A 17,032-nucleotide genomic window follows, 5' to 3' on the forward strand; every position below is an offset into this window, starting at 1 on the left:
GAGGCCAGGAAAAGGGATAGAGCAAACTATATTCAAATCAAATTAAAACAGTTCTTTTAAAAGATAGTTAAAAAGACTCTTCTTAAAAACCTAAAAATTCCCTTAAAAGAATCAAGTCTTCAAAAAAGTTATATGATCTAAGAAAGTATTTAAAAGAATCCTTCCAAAGGAATTTAAAAATTATAATGTAGCCCCTTAGAGACCAACTGAGTAGTTTTAGGTATAAGCCAAGATACCTTTAGGGACACGGGTGGTGCTGTGGTCTAAACCACTGAGACTGGGGCTTGCCAATCGGAAAGTCAGCGGTTCGAATCCATGCGGCAGGGTGAGCTCCCGTTGCCCGGTCCCAGCTCCTGCCAACCTAGCAGTTCGAAAGCATATACCGCTCTGGTGAGAAGTTAAAACGGTGTTTCCGTGCACTGCTCTGGTTTCGGTGTTCTGTTGCGCCAGAAGCTGCTTAGTCATGCTGGAAACATGACCCGGAAAAACTGTCTGCAGACAAACATTGGCTCCCTCAGCCAGTAAAGCGAGATGAGCGCCGCAACCCCAGAGTCGTTTGTGACTGGACTTCACTGTCAGGGGTCTTTTACCTTTACCTTTAAGATACCTGAAGAACTTACACCTAAAACTCCTCAGTTGGTCTCTAAGGTGCTATATTATAAGTTTTAAATTCTTTTGGAAGGATTGTTTTAAAGACTTTCTTAGATCATACAACTTTTTTGAAGACTTGATTCTTTGAAGGGAGTTTTTAGGTTTTTAAGAAATCTTTTTAATGAATTGTTTTAATTTATTTTGACTACGGCAGACCAACACGGCTACCTACTTGAATCTATGTTCAAATCCTTAAACTTCTGAGAACAGAATACAGACATTCCTCATGAAGCATTGGAAGTGATTCTTTGGATCACGGTACAGAAGAAATCCTGTCTAATTTCATAGAATCATAGAATCATCAAGTTGGAAGAGACCACAAGGGCCATCCAGTCCAACCCCCTGCCAAGCAGGAAACACCATCAAAGCATTCCTGACAGATGGCTGTCAAGCCTCTGCTTAAAGACCTCCAAAGAAGGACTCCACCACACTCCTTGGCAGCAAATTCCACTGTCGAACAGCTCTTACTGTCAGGAAGTTCTTCCTAATGTTTAGGTGGAATCTTCTTTCTTGTAGTTTGAATCCATTGCCCCGTGTCCACTTCTCTGGAGCAGCAGAAAACAACCTTTCACCCTCCTCTATATGACATCCTTTTATATATTTGAACATGGCTATCAGATCACCCCTCTGAGAACAGAATCCAGACATTCCTCATGAAGCGTTGGAAGTGATTCTTTGGATCATGGTACAGAAGAAATCCTGTCTAATTTAAATGATTAGTTCTGTTTGACGGTTGCTTTTTTAATTTTAGAATTGCAATCCCTTGCCACTCTCTCACGCGCAAGCCGGTTTGCAAGTCACATTCATCCCTCTCTCTCTCTGTCTCTCTCTCTCTCTCTCTCTCTCTCTCTCTCTCTCTCTCTCTCTCTCACACACACACACACTCACACACACATTCAGTTTAATAGCATACTAACCCTAACTGCAATCCTAACTCGAGCTCCAACCCTCACCCTCACCTTAGCTCCAATCCTAACCTTAGCCATTCATGTATTGCTGTCTCATAAGAGTCATAGAATTGTGGACTTGGGAGGGACCCTGAGGGTCATTCTTGCTACAGTGCAGTGAATCCTGCCCACAGCCATCCCTGGGTGGGCTCAAACCACCAGCCGCCTGCTTAACAGCCAGATGCACCAACCTAATGCATCACTCTGTCACAGAAAGCTCTTCACACACCAGAGTCGACCACTGACAGCCTTACAACCCAGAGTATATGCGCCATCTATGAGGAACAAAGAGCTAACCTCATAATAAACGGGTCTATAACAGGAAGCTTCCCAATATGTAAAGGGACCCGACAGGGGTGTCCCCTCTCCCCCTTAATATTCATACTGGTGATGGAAATTTTGAATAACCAGCTCAGAGAAGATCCAGGAATCACTGGTATCAAAAATCTGGGAAGAACATACAAGATAAAAGCCTTCGCGGACGATCTGATCCTAACAACAGAAACACCACAGGAAAGCATAGCGAGGGCCATAGAAATTATAGAAGAATACGGAAGCCTGGCAGGATTCAAGCTCAACAAAATAAAAACAAAACTGCTAGTAAAAAATATGCTACAGAAGGACACAGAACGGTTGGAAAAGACCACAGGCATAAAGGTATGCCAGAAGGCAAAATATCTTGGAGTGTGGATTACCCCCAAAAATATAGACCTGTTCCAGAATAATTACATCCCGACATGGAACAGCATAAAGTATAACATGGTGAAATGGAGCAAGCTAAAATTGTCTTTACTAGGGAGGGTAGCAACCGTGAAAATGATGGTGCTTCCTAAACTTCTGTTCTTATTCCAGACAATCCCTATATTGGGGGAGGAAGACAAGCTGAAAGAATGGCAGAGGGACATTGTGAGATATATTTGGCAAGGTCAGAGACCGAGAATTAAACATATAAATATGATCGACATCAAAACAAGAGGAGGACTGGCCTTGCCGGATATAATCTTGTACTACGATGCCGCCTGCCTCACCTGGTTAGCGGAATGGTGCAGACTAGAAGACCTGGAAATGCTAGACCTAGAAGGATTCAACCTGAGATTTGGATGGCACGCATATTTAAATTATGATAAGCACAAGATCCATGAAGATTTCTCAAACCATATCATAAGAGGCTCCATATTGAAAGTTTGGTTAAAATATAAACATCTACTGGAACAACTTATGCCATGGTGGAACTCCCCATTAGAGGCCCAAGAAAGAAGAGGTTGTGCTCGAGTGACCAAATGGCCAACGTACTGTGATCTGTTGGAAAGAAAAGGAAAAAAATTGGAACTAAAATCATATGAAAATTTAAAGAACATAGTAAAGGATTGGTTCACTTACTACCAACTTTTTGAGAGATACAAAGTTGATAGCAAAATAGGATTTGAAAAAGAACCTTCCAAATTTCACCTGGAAGTGCTAAATTCCAAAACAAAAACTCTATCCAAAGCTTACAGGATACTGTTGGACTGGAAGGTCATGGAGGAACAAACAAAAACCTCAATGATACACTGGGCACAAGATGTAGGTCAGAACATCATGTTAACTAGATGGGAAAATCTATGGAAGGAGAACTGGAGCTTCACAGCATGCAACTCAATCAGAGAAAACATGATTAAAATGTTTTACAGGTGGCACATTACCCCGTACAAACTTTCAAAAATGTACAAGAATGCAAGTAAAAAGTGCTGGCGATGTGATGAAATTGGGAACTGGTACCATCTATGGTGGGAATGCAAGCTGATAGAGTCATTCTGGAGTGAGATCCACTTAGAGATAGAATTAATATGTAACATCAAATTTAAAAAAACACCGGAAGCCTACCTTATAGGCATAACAACGCCTGATATTCCAAAGAGAGTACGAAGCTTCTTTTTATATGCCACAACTGCGGCTAAAATATTAATAGGTACAAAATGGAAAAGTGAGACAGTGCCAAACATAAAAGATTGGATTAATAAAACGCTAGAATATGTAGAATTGGCATATCTTACAGAAAAAATTAAGGACAATCCAAAAGAAAAATTTATAAAAGAGTGGAACGATTTCATACAATATCTAAAGAAAAGATGTAACACCAATATAATGGCTATTATGGAATAGCCTCTGCCGTTCTACAAAATGGAGGAAAAAAAGAAAAAGGAAAAGGAAATAGAAATTAAAAAGAACATAAAAAGAACAACATACGGGCTGAGTCACAAAAGTACATATATTGAAAGTATATTTAAAATCAAATTTAATGAAGAGATAAAATGGGAAGCCCTAGGAAGGAACTATGAATAATTTTAGCCTTACTGAAGCATTCAGGAGGCTGGAATATGATAGTATTTTTAAAGAATACATATAATAAAATTATCCGGACTAGTATTACATGAAATTATATTTACTTATGTGGGTATGTTTTTTGTGTGTGTGTGTGTATTTGTATTATGTGAATGTATGTACTTGTATACGTGTAAGTGTATGCATATGTATGTATGTATATGTAAGTTTGTAATTTGTTTAATAATAATAATAATAATAAATCCCACTAACTATAGAATGTCCCAACTCAGCTACTCAAGTGTATAAGCTTCATGTAGAGGGAATTTTTCAAAGGCCTTGGGTTGAATCCAGTGCAAATCATACCCAGAGTAGATCCATTGAAACTTAGGTGCATTAATTTCAGTGGCTCTGCTCTGACTCAAATTTAGTCATATACAATCCATTTTAAAGAGAAAGAGAGGCTCTAAATATAAGTATGTGAAAACACCACCTTGAACGATTTGTGTCTCTCTTTTGCAGAAAATCCTCTTGAGCCTGATTGCCTTGTCTTTCACACTTGCCTTGTGTCAGGGATACTGCCACGGTGTAGTACAGTATGAAGATGGTAGGTAAACAACAACAACAACAACAATGTAATGTTGTCAAGCAGCCTATTCATTTAGCCAAATAATTATTTAATGTTTGGGAAATGTGTTCCTGACTAGAGCTGAGGGGGAATTGCACCCCATTCGTTTTTTAGCATACACCTACCAAATGTGCTCCAATGCAGCTACTCTTCCAAATTTACACTTCTCCGGATGTTGTGATGCTGCTCAGAGTCGAAAATGACCTCACGCTGCTCCCGTCTCATCTTCTCCTTGATGAGTCCCTGGTTAAGCTCTTGTTTTTATTATGTATTTTGTGTTTTTTAGATTGTATTTTTATGTTGTGATCTGCCCTGAGGATGCCATGTAAATAGTAGTAATAATAATAACTGATAGAAATTGAAAGGGACAGATTCCCCCATGCACAGGGCACCCCTATTCACTCCCCACCCTGTTTTAAACTTGGAACCAGCCTCTGCAGCCGCCATCAGGAGATGGCATGGCCGCAGTATAAGCAAGACAGGTGCCCGGGGTCAGCAACCAGGACCCCCAAGAATAAAGGTGGCAAAGCTTCCCACTGCACTTCTCTCCATGTCAGGATACGCTCCACCTATTACATGTTCGCGTATCAGGCTGCTGTCAGTAGCATAGGAGGAGCTGGACAAGTGGGAAATTTGCAGTCACTGAACTTCTCTTGCGCAGTCTATGCATTGTGGTGAAAGAGCAGCTTCTGACTGCATGAGCTGTTTGAGGACTGGTGTTAAATGTATAGGATTTCTCTCCCTAGATCAACCGGTGCTGTTCACCGAGTGCACTGATCCCTATGATGGGAGCAAGCATCCATTGGGCTCCAAGTGGAATACAGCGGAGTGCATGGAATGCACATGTGATGAAAGAAAGATGGAGTGCTGTGTCAGGTAGGCCAAAGCCCCAGAATGGCACTGGGTCTATTAATCTCTTTCAAATTGTTTTGCCCTGTGCTCTCCGGAAGACCTTCTGCTCAATAAACATTCATGGACGGAATTAGCTGAAGATGGGTGTCCCAATAAATCTATACATTTGAAGATAGGCTGCATAAAATTGTTGCCTACATTTCCTTGAGCCAAACAGTGAATTGATTGATTCATTAAGATATTTATAGACTTTATAGAAAGCAGAGTCATGAAATTTGATCTGGTAAGAAGCACTGAGCATGTCCAGAGTGCCTTTCCAATCATCCGATGACCAGGCATTCGCTGTGTGGAGGCTTGGACTTCAGGATCTCCCTGAGTCCCAGATCCTCTCATCCGGAGACCACCTACCGTGTTTCTCCTAAAATAAGACATAGCCATAAAATAAGCCACAGCAGGATTTCTATGCATTTGCGAAATATAAGCCGTTTCCCAAAAATAAGACATACCCCGAAAATAAGCCATAGTGATGCGGCACCTCCCATTAAAACAGCCTGGAGAGGCGTGGCTATGCAGCATACCGATGCGATGCGGTTAAAATAAGACATCCCCTGAAAATAAGCCATACTGTGTTTTGTTGAGGGGAAAAAAATATAAGACGGTGTCTTATTTTAGGAGAAACACGGTAGGAGTTGGTGCTGGGGAGAGGGACCCCAATGCACCCAATGGAACAGGATCCCTCCTCTTTCCTGCACCTTCCTGTCTCCTTCTGTCTCCCTCCTGGCTGGCCTCTTGGTTTTGCACCAACATTTTGCTACACCCTTTTTTGTGCATGGGTTGCAATGTTTTCTAAGGGCTTGTTTTTTCGTGGATCGAGCAAACATCTTGCAAAACTGCTTTTCTTCCGGGTAGTTCCAATCATTCTTGGCATGTCCTAAGTGAGCAGGAGAAAGGAGCACCCCTCTACCAGATATTCATAAACTCAGGGAAACCTTAGTTTACACATTTTTCTTCTGCTTTTTAGGTGGTACTGTCGGTTCCGGGAATTAAAGCAGTGGTAAATCCAAACACATGTAAATATGAGTTGTATAAACTGGACGATCCCTCCAAACCCTGTTTCTGAGCTTTACAAATCCCACCCAAATTCCTTTCATGTAAGAGAATCTAAATAAATCAGTCATATGTGCATTTCTGTGTGTATCTGTTGTCTTTGCTTGATATCACTACTTGCTGAATTTGGTACGTATCATAATGATAGTGATAGACAAGCCTATCTCAGCTATCAGCAGCTATTTAGATTCTAATGGATTATTGAATATTTTTTTTATATATAAGTTGTTTATTTTAAAGTTACTGTGACTTTTTTGTATTGGATCAGATTGTTATTATTAATGTTTGACATTTTATTATGGTTTTATGTGTGTCGGGAGTCACCCAGAGTAATAGGCAACATTAATGTAGTGGCTAAATGGCCCATCACAAAGCCATCTGTGGCTACCATCCTCATTAAGTCTACTCAGAAGTAAGTCCCATTGAATTCAGTTGTGCAAACTCCCAGGTAAGTGCAGGTGCACTGTGATTCCCCTCCCCAAACAACTTGGGAACAATTCCTGTTGAGGGCCAGGCAGGAGAAAAAGGTGGTGATATGCTTCTGAAATACACCCCCCCCCCAAAAAAACTGACAACTATAGGGGGAAATACGATGACAATGCTGCTGATGATGATGTTGATGATGTTTTTGTACTGCTTCCCAAGACAACTTGAGAATTATCTGGGGAAAGTTTATAAGAATGCCTCCACACTGGGAACCACCTTCCCCACAAAGCGAAAAAGAGCAAGACGATTTACATTTTATAATGACTATAATAATGCATCTGCAATGCCTCCAACTACAACAGCTTGGGGGAAATTAGGTAAAAGTAGATCATGGGGCCGATGATGCCTCTGAACTGGGTGGCCTCCCGCAACAGCTTTGCAACAATCTCTGCTATAAGGCAGGCAGCAGAAACAAGAAATGCATTGCCATCTCCTCCCCTCTCTCTCATATTCCAGTGAGGCACCTCTCAAGTAGCTGCCTGCTTCATATGTCAGCAGGCAAGAAAAGAAACACGGCAGCCATGGGTTGATCCCCCTATTTCTTCCTCCAACCCACCCCTGCATATTCAAAAAGGCCCCCAAGGAGCAACACAAGCAACAGGCAATTCCTGCACTGCTCCGCATCCCAACACACACTTTTTAAATAAAAGAGTAGCTGCCTGCCTGCAGCTCCATGTGGCTGGCAGGCAGCAAAGCAAAACTAGCAAGTGGGTGGATTCTGATCTTCTTCCTCCAGCATTACATAGGGTGAGGCATGGCAGATTGATGCAGAAAAATTCAGTATCATATTTTATGTAACAAAAATGAGTCAAATTATTTTTTGCTTTATGCAGGACATAACTAATCAATATTATAATAGCAACCAAAAGAACCACTATAGTTAGAAGATAATGAGAATATAATGACTTTAGTAAAAAGGGGGGGTTTGTATCATTTTGTCCCACCTACAGGGCACTTTGATACATTGGATGGGGCACTTTGATAAAAAGTGTAAATTTTATGAGAATGGTAATTATTTACAAAAATTTAATGAAAAAAACCATTTTTATTGTGAGAGATCATAATCAGCCTTACAATTTGTTACTTAAAATCTAAATAACATATCAAAACTAACAGTGTTTCACATATATCATAGACTTTATGGCAGGTTTTCTTAACAAAACATCAAAACTTATATTAATCTTTCATCAAACACCTATCCATTAAAAAAAAACTTTGAAAAAAACTTAAAGTATAAGAACTCACATTAGATAGTAAAAAATAGTAATTTAAACAAAATATTTATAAGAAATAAGATAATTAAGATAATTACTTAATGTTTAGTTTATATTGCACATTATATCCACTGAAGTCAATAGAAAAAGTATAAAGAATGATGTTCAAGATGTGCCCTTGGGGAAATTGCAACTGCAAAACAACATCCTTGAAATCAACACTTGCCTTAGCTTCTACAATGGGGAAGACAAACATACAAGATCCTGGGTTTTTCCTGAGATATGACACTTGAAAATCGGTCATATTATATTTAGAAATGACTTTGGCCATGTTTTTCTTTTCAAATTTAATGAGTATGAAATCTCCAACATTTATATTTTCAGGACTGGGAACATCAAAATTTATATCCTCTTCTTCTGGAAAACAGAATAACTAGTTTAGAGATTTCATCCAAACTTGTATATTGGGGCACTATTGTACACTAGCAGGGCACTTTTATACATATCAATGTCTTACTGTATCAAAGAGCCCCAACGGACATTTTCAAAAAACTAACACTTATCAATAAAACCACTGAACTTATTTAAAAATCATGTGTAATCCTGATTACTGAGTGGAATAACTTACCTTTGGTATTTTTGAATTTTAACTAAACAACGTACAACAGCATTGGAACACTTTTACATTTCATGTAATTTTTTAGGTGGCCGCGCTAAAAACATACCTAGTCCCGTCAAACGCCAATAGCTAACTGGTGGGTGGTGCGGTCGCAACTGTTGTACTCACACATGTATAGACAAGTTTTAGTGATGTCACGACATGCATAATGTTTCTCTAAATTGAAAGATTGTTGGTGTATCAATGTGCCCCTTGCACCAATGTGCCCCGTCTCACCCTATACACACACTTTCAAACAAAAAAGGACAATTCAAAGTGTTGGTGCCGACCTTTAAAGCCCTAAACGGCCTCGGTCCAGTATACCTGAAGGAGCGTCTCTACCCCCATCATTCAGCCCGGACACTGAGATCCAATGCCGAAGGCCTTCTGGCAGTTCCCTCCCTGCGAGAAGCCAAGTTACAGGGAACCAGGCAGAGGGCCTTCTCGGTAGTGGCACCCGCCCTGTGGAACGCCCTCCCACCAGATGTCAAAGAGAAAAACAACTACCAGACTTTTAGAAGACACCTGAAGGAAGTCCTGTTTAGGGAAGCTTTTAATGTTTAATAGACTATTATATTTTAATATTCTGTTGGAAGCCGCCCAGAGTGGCTGGGGAAACTCAACCAGATGGGCGGGGTATAAATTTATTATTATTATTATTATTATTATTATTATTATTATTATTATTATTATTATTATTATATGTCAGCAGGCAAGAAAAGAAACACAGCAGCAATGGGTTGATCCCCCTATTTCTTCCTCCAACCCACCCCTGCATATTAAAAAAGTCCCTCAAGGAGCAACACAAGCAACAGGCAATTCCTGCACTGCTCTGCATCCCAACACACACTTTTTAAATAAAAAAGTAGCTGCCTGCCTGCAGCTCTGTGTGGCTGGCAGGCAGCAAAGTAAAACTAGCAAGTGGCTGGATTCTGCCCTTCTTCCTCCAGCACTACATATACACACACTTTCAAACAACAACAACAACAACAACACTCCTCTGTTGTTAATTTTTGAGGCTGAAGGAAATCTCCATGCTGTGGTGAGAAAACAAAGGGTGTTTATTGCTTCCAATAAAGGCTCAACACAATACTAATGATACCATGTATGGTCTTTCCTTCATGACATATTCATTAGGCAAGGAAACAAAGGAATTTCTAAGCAGCTGTCCCTGCATGTGGTCTCTTTGCATTCCTTTCTACAGCAGGTCTCATTGTCAAATGTAGACACTTTAGAATGTTGTTTACAACCTTGGGACTAAAGCTGCTCCTAGCACAAGATAAGGCACAAGGCCTCTAGCCTGGCTAGTTAGCTGAGCTTATAGGTCTATATGTGCATCAGTAACAGCATAGCCAATTGTAGCTGGAAGTGGGCGCTCTGTGCTGCAGAACCAGAAGAAGCATGAGACTCACCCCTCTCTTTGCATTGGGTTATCAGCCCTCAGCTTAGATGGTTGCCTGCACATTATTTGTCAAAACTTTGTTTCTAGAAGGACTAGAGACTACCTTTTGTTAAAAAGAAAGCTCATCATACAGGGCCCATGCTAGCATAGGTTCAGGTGCAATTACTCTAACTGCACCATTAGAAATCGGGCCCTGCTAGGACTTGGCTGAAACCCCTGACAGACAGGAGTGGCCAGGGTGGCTCATTTAATAGACGTTGCTTAGAAAACGCACATTATGCTTCATAACTTTCTTCCTAGAAGAGTCAGAGACTTACCTTTTAAAATTTATGTTTATTATATTTGTATACTGCCCTACACCCAAAGATCTCAGGACGGTTGACAGCATTAAAATACAAAATACATTCACAAAATACATTCTAAAAACAGGAAGAAAAAAACAAAAGAAGAACACCTCTCCCACCCACTGGACCTCTTGGGGAGGAGGCACATGAAGAAAGGCCTCAGAAGATGATTGCAGGGTCCTGCTTTGGGGAATCAGATCCCTCCCACGGTGGCAGCCAAGATGCAGATAAATGATGAAAGTTCTTACCAAGCAATTTATTCAATAATTCACAAAGAGTGACAGAGGAATGCTACCTCCCCAAATAATGGCATTGCTCCAAGTCAAGTCCCATCCCCTCCAGGTCTCCCCTATTCTACGTCACTCCTGCATCGGCTAGTTTCAGCTTTCTGTCCCTGAATAAGTCTGGTCCAACTCATAGCCGCGGACATGCCTTAGACCTGGTGTTTACCTCTATGGATGTTGGTGATCTGACACTAAGTAAAAGTGAAACAAAAGAAGTGCCATGGTCAGATCACTTCCTGGTGCAACTGGACTTCTCTGCGACCCTTCCCCTCTGCAGGGAGGTGGGACCGATTCAGATGGTCCGCCCCCACTACTTAATGGATCCAATTGGCTTCCAGACAGTGGTAGGGGATGCATTATCCCATGTTGATGGCCTTTCAGTTGATTCCCTGGTGGCCCGCTGGAATGCGGAGTTAACCAGGGCTATTGACTGTCTGGCTCCGAAGCGTCCTCTCCGATTGCATGGAGCCCGGACAGCTCCGTGGTTTTCCCCGGAGCTGAGGGCGATGAAACAGTCGCTGAGACGGCTAGAGCGCCGGTGGCGGAAAACTCATTCTGAATCAGACCGGACACGGGCTAGAGCTCAACTTCGAGCCTACCAAGTGGCAATGGCGACAGCGAAGAGGACCTTCTTCGCTGTTTCTATTGCATCTGCAGAAAACAGCAGCAGGAGACTCTTCCAGGTGGTTCGCAACCTAGCAGAACCACCTTTGTCACCGGGGTCTGGTAGGGACCCCAAGATCTCCTGCAATGCTTTTGCAAAGTTTTTTGCAGATAAAGTCGCTCAGATTCAGAAGGAGGTAGACTCCACCGTGGGAGCAGGGCCGGGGCGGGAGAGTGCTAGAGCCCTGTCTAGTCATGTTTCATGGGATCAATTCCAATCTGTTACCTCCGAGGATGTGGACAGGCTGCTTGGACGAGTGAAACCGACCACCTGTCTCCTAGATCCTTGCCCATCCTGGCTTATAAAAGCTAGCCGGGAAGGGCTGGGCGATGGGCTCTGCGCGGTGGTGAATGCTTCCCTCTGCGAGGGAATCTTTCCAGACCCGCTGAAAGAGGCGGTCATTAAACCGCTTCTTAAAAAAACATCTCTAGACCCGGCCAATATGGCCAACTATCGCCCAGTCTCAAATTTACCATTCTTGGGCAAGGTGATTGAGCGTGTGGTTGCTGAACAACTCCAAGCACGCCTGGAAGATGCGGACCATTTGGATCCCTTCCAATCAGGGTTCAGGCCTCATCATGGGACTGAAACTGCCTTGGTCGCGCTGGTTGATGATCTCCGGCGGGCTAGGGACAAAGGTGAGAGCTGTTTCCTGGTTCTGCTGGATCTCTCAGCGGCCTTTGACACCATCGACCATAACATCCTTCTGGACCGGCTAGAGGGGTTGGGAGCTGGGGGCACTGTTATACAGTGGTTCCGCTCTTTCCTCCTGGGCCGTGTTCAGAAAGTGGTGGTGGGGGATGAGTGTTCAGACCCCTGGGCTCTCACTTGTGGGGTGCCTCAGGGTTCTGTCCTCTCCCCCATGCTTTTTAATATCTATATGAAGCCGCTGGGAGAGATCATCAGGGGGTTTGGGTTGGGTGTTCATCAATATGCAGATGACACCCAGCTCTACCTCTCTTTTAAATCAGAACCAGTGAAGGCGGTGAAGGTCCTGTGTGAGTGCCTGGAGGCTGTTGGAGGATGGATGGCGGCTAACAGATTGAGGTTGAATCCTGACAAGACAGAAGTACTGTTTTTGGGGGACAGGAGGCGGGCGGGTGTGGGGGACTCCCTGGTCCTGAATGGGGTAACTGTGCCCCTGAAGGACCAGGTGCGCAGCCTGGGAGTCATTTTGGACTCACAGCTGTCCATGGAAGCGCAGGTTAATTCTGTGTCCAGGGCGGCTGTCTACCAGCTCCATCTGGTACGCAGGCTGAGACCCTACCTGCCCGCAGACTGTCTTGTCAGAGTGGTGCATGCTCTGGTTATCTCCCGCTTGGACTACTGCAATGCGCTCTACGTGGGGCTACCTTTGAAGGTGACCCGGAAACTGCAATTAATCCAGAATGCGGCAGCTAGACTGGTGACTGGGAGTGGCCGCCGGGACCACATAACACCGGTCCTGAGAGATCTGCATTGGCTCCCAGTACGTTTCCGAGCACAATTCAAAGTGTTGGTGTTGACCTTTAAAGCCCTAAACGGCCTCGGTCCTGTATACCTGAAGGAGCGTCTCCACCCCCATCATTCAGCCTGGACACTGAGATCCAGCGCCGAGGGCCTTCTGGCGGTTCCCTCACTGCGAGAAGCAAAACTACAGGGAACCAGGCAGAGGGCCTTCTCGGTAGTGGCGCCCGCCCTGTGGAACGCCCTCCCGTCAGAAGTCAAGGGAATAAACAACTACCTGACATTCAGAAAACACCTAAAGGCAGCCCTGTTTAGGGAAGTTTTTAATTTGTGACTCTGTATTGTATTTTGATATTTGTTGGAGGCCGCCCAGAGTGGCTGGGGAGACCCGGCCAGATGGGCGGGGTATAAATAATAAATTATTATTATTATTATTATTCTGCCTCTGCCCCCTGCACTCCTCTCCATCCGAACAAACACTTTAAAAAAGGAGGAAAGTAGCTGCCTGCCACTGCTGCATGTGGCTGGCAGGCAGCAAAACTGAACAATTAGAGCAGCAAGTGGGTGCATTCCGCATTTCTGCCTCCAGCACGGCATAGAGTAGAGTTTGGATTTGGATTTGATATCCCGCTTTATCACTACCCAAAGGAGTCTCAAAGCAGCTAACATTCTCCTTTCCCTTCCTCCCCCACAACAAACACTCTGTGAGGTGAGTGGAGCTGAATGACATCAGAGAAGTGTGACTAGCCCAAGGTCACCCAGCAGCTGCATGTGGAGGAGCGGGGATGCGAATCCGGTTCCCCAGATTATGAGTCTACCACTCTTCACCACTACACCACACTGGCTCTCATATACACCCCTTTCCAAAAACTCCTCTATGGCTAGAGCAGCTGCCTGGCCAGGAGGGGGCAAAGCAGCCCTGCCACTCCTCCCTGCTTTTCAAAAGCCCCTGCCTACAAGAAAATGTTATTCCACAGGCAGCCCAAGCAGGGGAAGGGAAATGGCCTCAACACTTTTGGATGATGCAAAAGGATGCCCAGGCTTCCAACAGAGTTGCCCCTCCTGCAAACTGTAGGAAGGAAAAGCAAAGAAGCTGTGATCCTACTTATGCTAATGGTAAGACATGCTGGACAATTTCTCCTCTTCCTGGAGATATTTGATGAAATCCCACTTTCTCTGCCCACAAATAGGCTGGAGGAGTTTTAAAGACTGTTGCTCAAAGTTGTGTTTCAAATATTCCTCAAGAGGCTTCTGTTTGCCATTCTTCAAAATGAACACAAACTGAAGTCTGAAGCTTTTTTTTTTACACATTAGTACACCAGAACTGCAACATGATGGAGGCAGTCTCCTCAGCTTAATCTCTGGCCCCATATTTGCATACATTTGGGAGGCAGATTCCCTGGAGTCACTTGCAAGGAACAGCCTCTGGAGAAGCAGCTGTGTCTTGCCTGGAAGAATTTCTTCACTGAAAAGCCAGGATGGTAAGCAGAATTTAATAATAATAATAATAATAATAATAATAATATGCCATCCATCTGGGTGGTCCCTGCCACTCTGAGCTGCTTACAACAAATTGTGGTCTTATGTGCTAGTGTATCCAACAGTTTCTTGCAACTGGATCTTGTAAAATGCTGGAAAGGATGCAGAGGGAAGGCAGATCTACATGGATCAGCAGCGAAAGGAGAAGGTGCTTGAACATTTCTCTGTCCTCTTTGACCTTTGGACCATCTATCTGCTGTGCTTGCTGACCTTTCATGGTTTCCTGATGGTTTCTTTGGAACTTTGCAGAGGATTGCAGTTGTTTTTTTTAAAATGAAACCTAGATTTTAGAAGTAGGTTTCTGAAAACCTTTACAAATCAAGTTAACTAGCATAACATTTCTGAGTGCAGAATTCATTTTTTTTGGGGGGGGGGAGGGGTAACAAACACCCCCAACACAGATTCTGACTATTTCAGAGTGGTAATTCTGTGCCATTTTAAAAAAATGCTCAGTCTCTTGGTATTAGCCTCAATGCAAGTTTGCAGGTGCTTGGGCCAATGTCCATCCCTCCACGATTCCAACCATACAAGGGGTACAGAGGACAGGGGCCTAGCCAGGATTTATTTTAAGGGCCAGGTTTTTCGTTGGGGGTGGGGCAAAACCGAGTTATCTGTGATGCAATTGGTTAGTTTGTGTGATGGCCTGGGAGTCAGACTCAGATGCTGAACCTGAGGGACCCCAGCCTGCACAGGATTCCCCACCTCCAGAACCAGCTGAGCCAGGGCCAGGGCTTGAGCCTGAAGGATCCTCACCTGTGCTGGATCCCCAGGTGCAGGCATCAGCGGAGTCTGCTCTGGCTCCTGATGGGCGGGAGGACCCATTGCCTGCAGGTGCTCCACTCCCAGCCTCATCAGAGGAAGCTGAGGCGGCCCCTGGGTCCAGTAACCCACCAGCCTCTCCTGAGCTGCTCAGGGCAGAGAGGCGAAGAGAGCTAAGTGCTTACAGGAGGAGTGCTCGCCTCCAGGCCCGGAGGAGAGGTAAGTCTCCAGAGGATCGGGGCCGCCCTAAGCATAGGGCCAGATAAAAGCAAGCCAGACCCAGCCCAAGTTGTGTGAGCAACTTAGCTGCAAACATATGCTTGACTTGCAACCTTGTGCCTGCACCTGCCTTGGACCTTGACCTGCTCCCTGCCTCGCTCCCCGCCGGACTGACCTCCTTTGGACCCCTAGACCCAGGACTGGACTTGGACCTCGCTTCATGGACAAACCCCCGGGGCCAGCACACTTTGGTTTGTGGGGCAGCTGCTCCCCCAGCATCTCCCTGGCTTTGTCCATGGCAGTGGAGACAGTCTAGCTGTCCCTGGTCTTACAAGTGCAACCCCTATAACTGGCCCCATTGCTCCCCGTGCATTGGGGTTGGGCTCCTTTGCAATGGGGAGCCTTTTCTCCTTATGTGGGGCGATCCCCACGTGATTTTGAAGCCTGAGCTTCCATAATCCTACATCATTGCGAGAATCAACACAGATTGGGAAGGATGATTTGAGAATCCTTGCCACTGTACTTACATACATAAATACAGCTGAGGTTTTCTTTGGAGTTTTGCTTTCTAACATCCCCAGCAGAAGAATTCTGGCCTCTTGGGAAAGGTCAGTTCATTTCCCCCCATTATGTATCATGTCCCAAAAGGCCTTGGTCTTCCTGCAGATCCACCGCATGTGATAAAATGACTGCTCACAGTTCTTGCGTTTCCAACATTTGTTTGATACATTCTTGTACATTTGAGCTAGTTCTTTGTAGATAGAAACCATCTGTACATCTTAGTTGCTCACTAAGTTTCATGTTTTGTTGAACTTTTTAAGCTTACATGCATTTTCCTGAAAGCTCAATAGATCTCTGCATAGAACCCATTCAGGCTGCATGTTTATGCACACAGGCCTCTGTTGGTGATAGTCATGGGGTTTGTGTGTGTGTGTGTGTGTGTGTTCCAGAAGCTTTTTATTTCTCCTCCTCATCTCCAGCAGGCTCCTTCTTAGATTATGGCTAAGAACATCATCTTTAAGCACTTTGACTTTGTCAAACCACAGGTATGAATGCCACCCTTAAAGGTAAATTTAAAGGGACCCCTGAACATTAGGTCCAGTCGTGTCCGACTCTGAGGTTTTCTTGCTCATCTCGCTTTACTGGCCGAGGGAGCCAGCGTATAGCTTCCGGGTCATGTGTCCAGCATGACTAAGCTGCTTCTGGCGAACTAGAGCAGCGCACAGAAATGCCGTTTACCTTCCCGCAGGAGCGGTACCTATTTACCTATTTATACAGTTTATTTGGTATAAACTGTATAACTAATGACTTCACGAAAGGGTATAATGTATATAAGCACTTATAAGTATTATAAGATTTATTTCTAACGTAAGATTTCTTAACATTCCAGCTGACGAAGAATTAGCGAAACAGGGCCTTGTCCTGGAATTTATTTCAACTGGAATTTCTTTCAATACTAGAAGAAGAAGAAGAAGAGTTTGGATTTGATATCCCGCTTTTCACTACCCGAAGGAGTCTCAAAGCGGCTAGC

The 17,032-nt window shown here is 43.9% G+C and overlaps 2 protein-coding genes across 4 annotated transcripts in view; one reads left to right on the plus strand and one right to left on the minus strand.

The window, feature by feature from the left end:
- The window catches only part of LOC117052238 (small serum protein 2-like), an 87,649-nt gene that overhangs the window by 53,911 nt on the left and 16,706 nt on the right, over window positions 1–17,032 (plus strand). Inside the window, exons 2-4 of one of the 3 annotated variants that reach the window (XM_033159030.1) lie at window positions 4,422–4,506; window positions 5,274–5,403; window positions 6,401–6,629. The exons of 1 other annotated variant lie outside the window; for it this stretch is intronic. In XM_033159030.1, coding sequence (XP_033014921.1) covers window positions 4,422–4,506; window positions 5,274–5,403; window positions 6,401–6,437 — 252 coding nt within the window. In that variant the 3' untranslated portion in view covers window positions 6,438–6,629. Of the gene's footprint in view, window positions 1–4,421; window positions 4,507–5,273; window positions 5,404–6,400; window positions 6,630–17,032 lie in introns of those variants that run through there. One more of the 3 variants, XM_033159029.1, reaches the window with a different exon arrangement.
- The window catches only part of LOC117052237 (small serum protein 2-like), a 121,752-nt gene that overhangs the window by 26,672 nt on the left and 78,048 nt on the right, over window positions 1–17,032 (minus strand). The gene's annotated exons all lie outside the window — the stretch shown is intronic.

Source organism: Lacerta agilis, chromosome 8 (genome assembly GCF_009819535.1).
Source record: "Lacerta agilis isolate rLacAgi1 chromosome 8, rLacAgi1.pri, whole genome shotgun sequence".
Taxonomy (NCBI): domain Eukaryota; kingdom Metazoa; phylum Chordata; class Lepidosauria; order Squamata; family Lacertidae; genus Lacerta; species Lacerta agilis.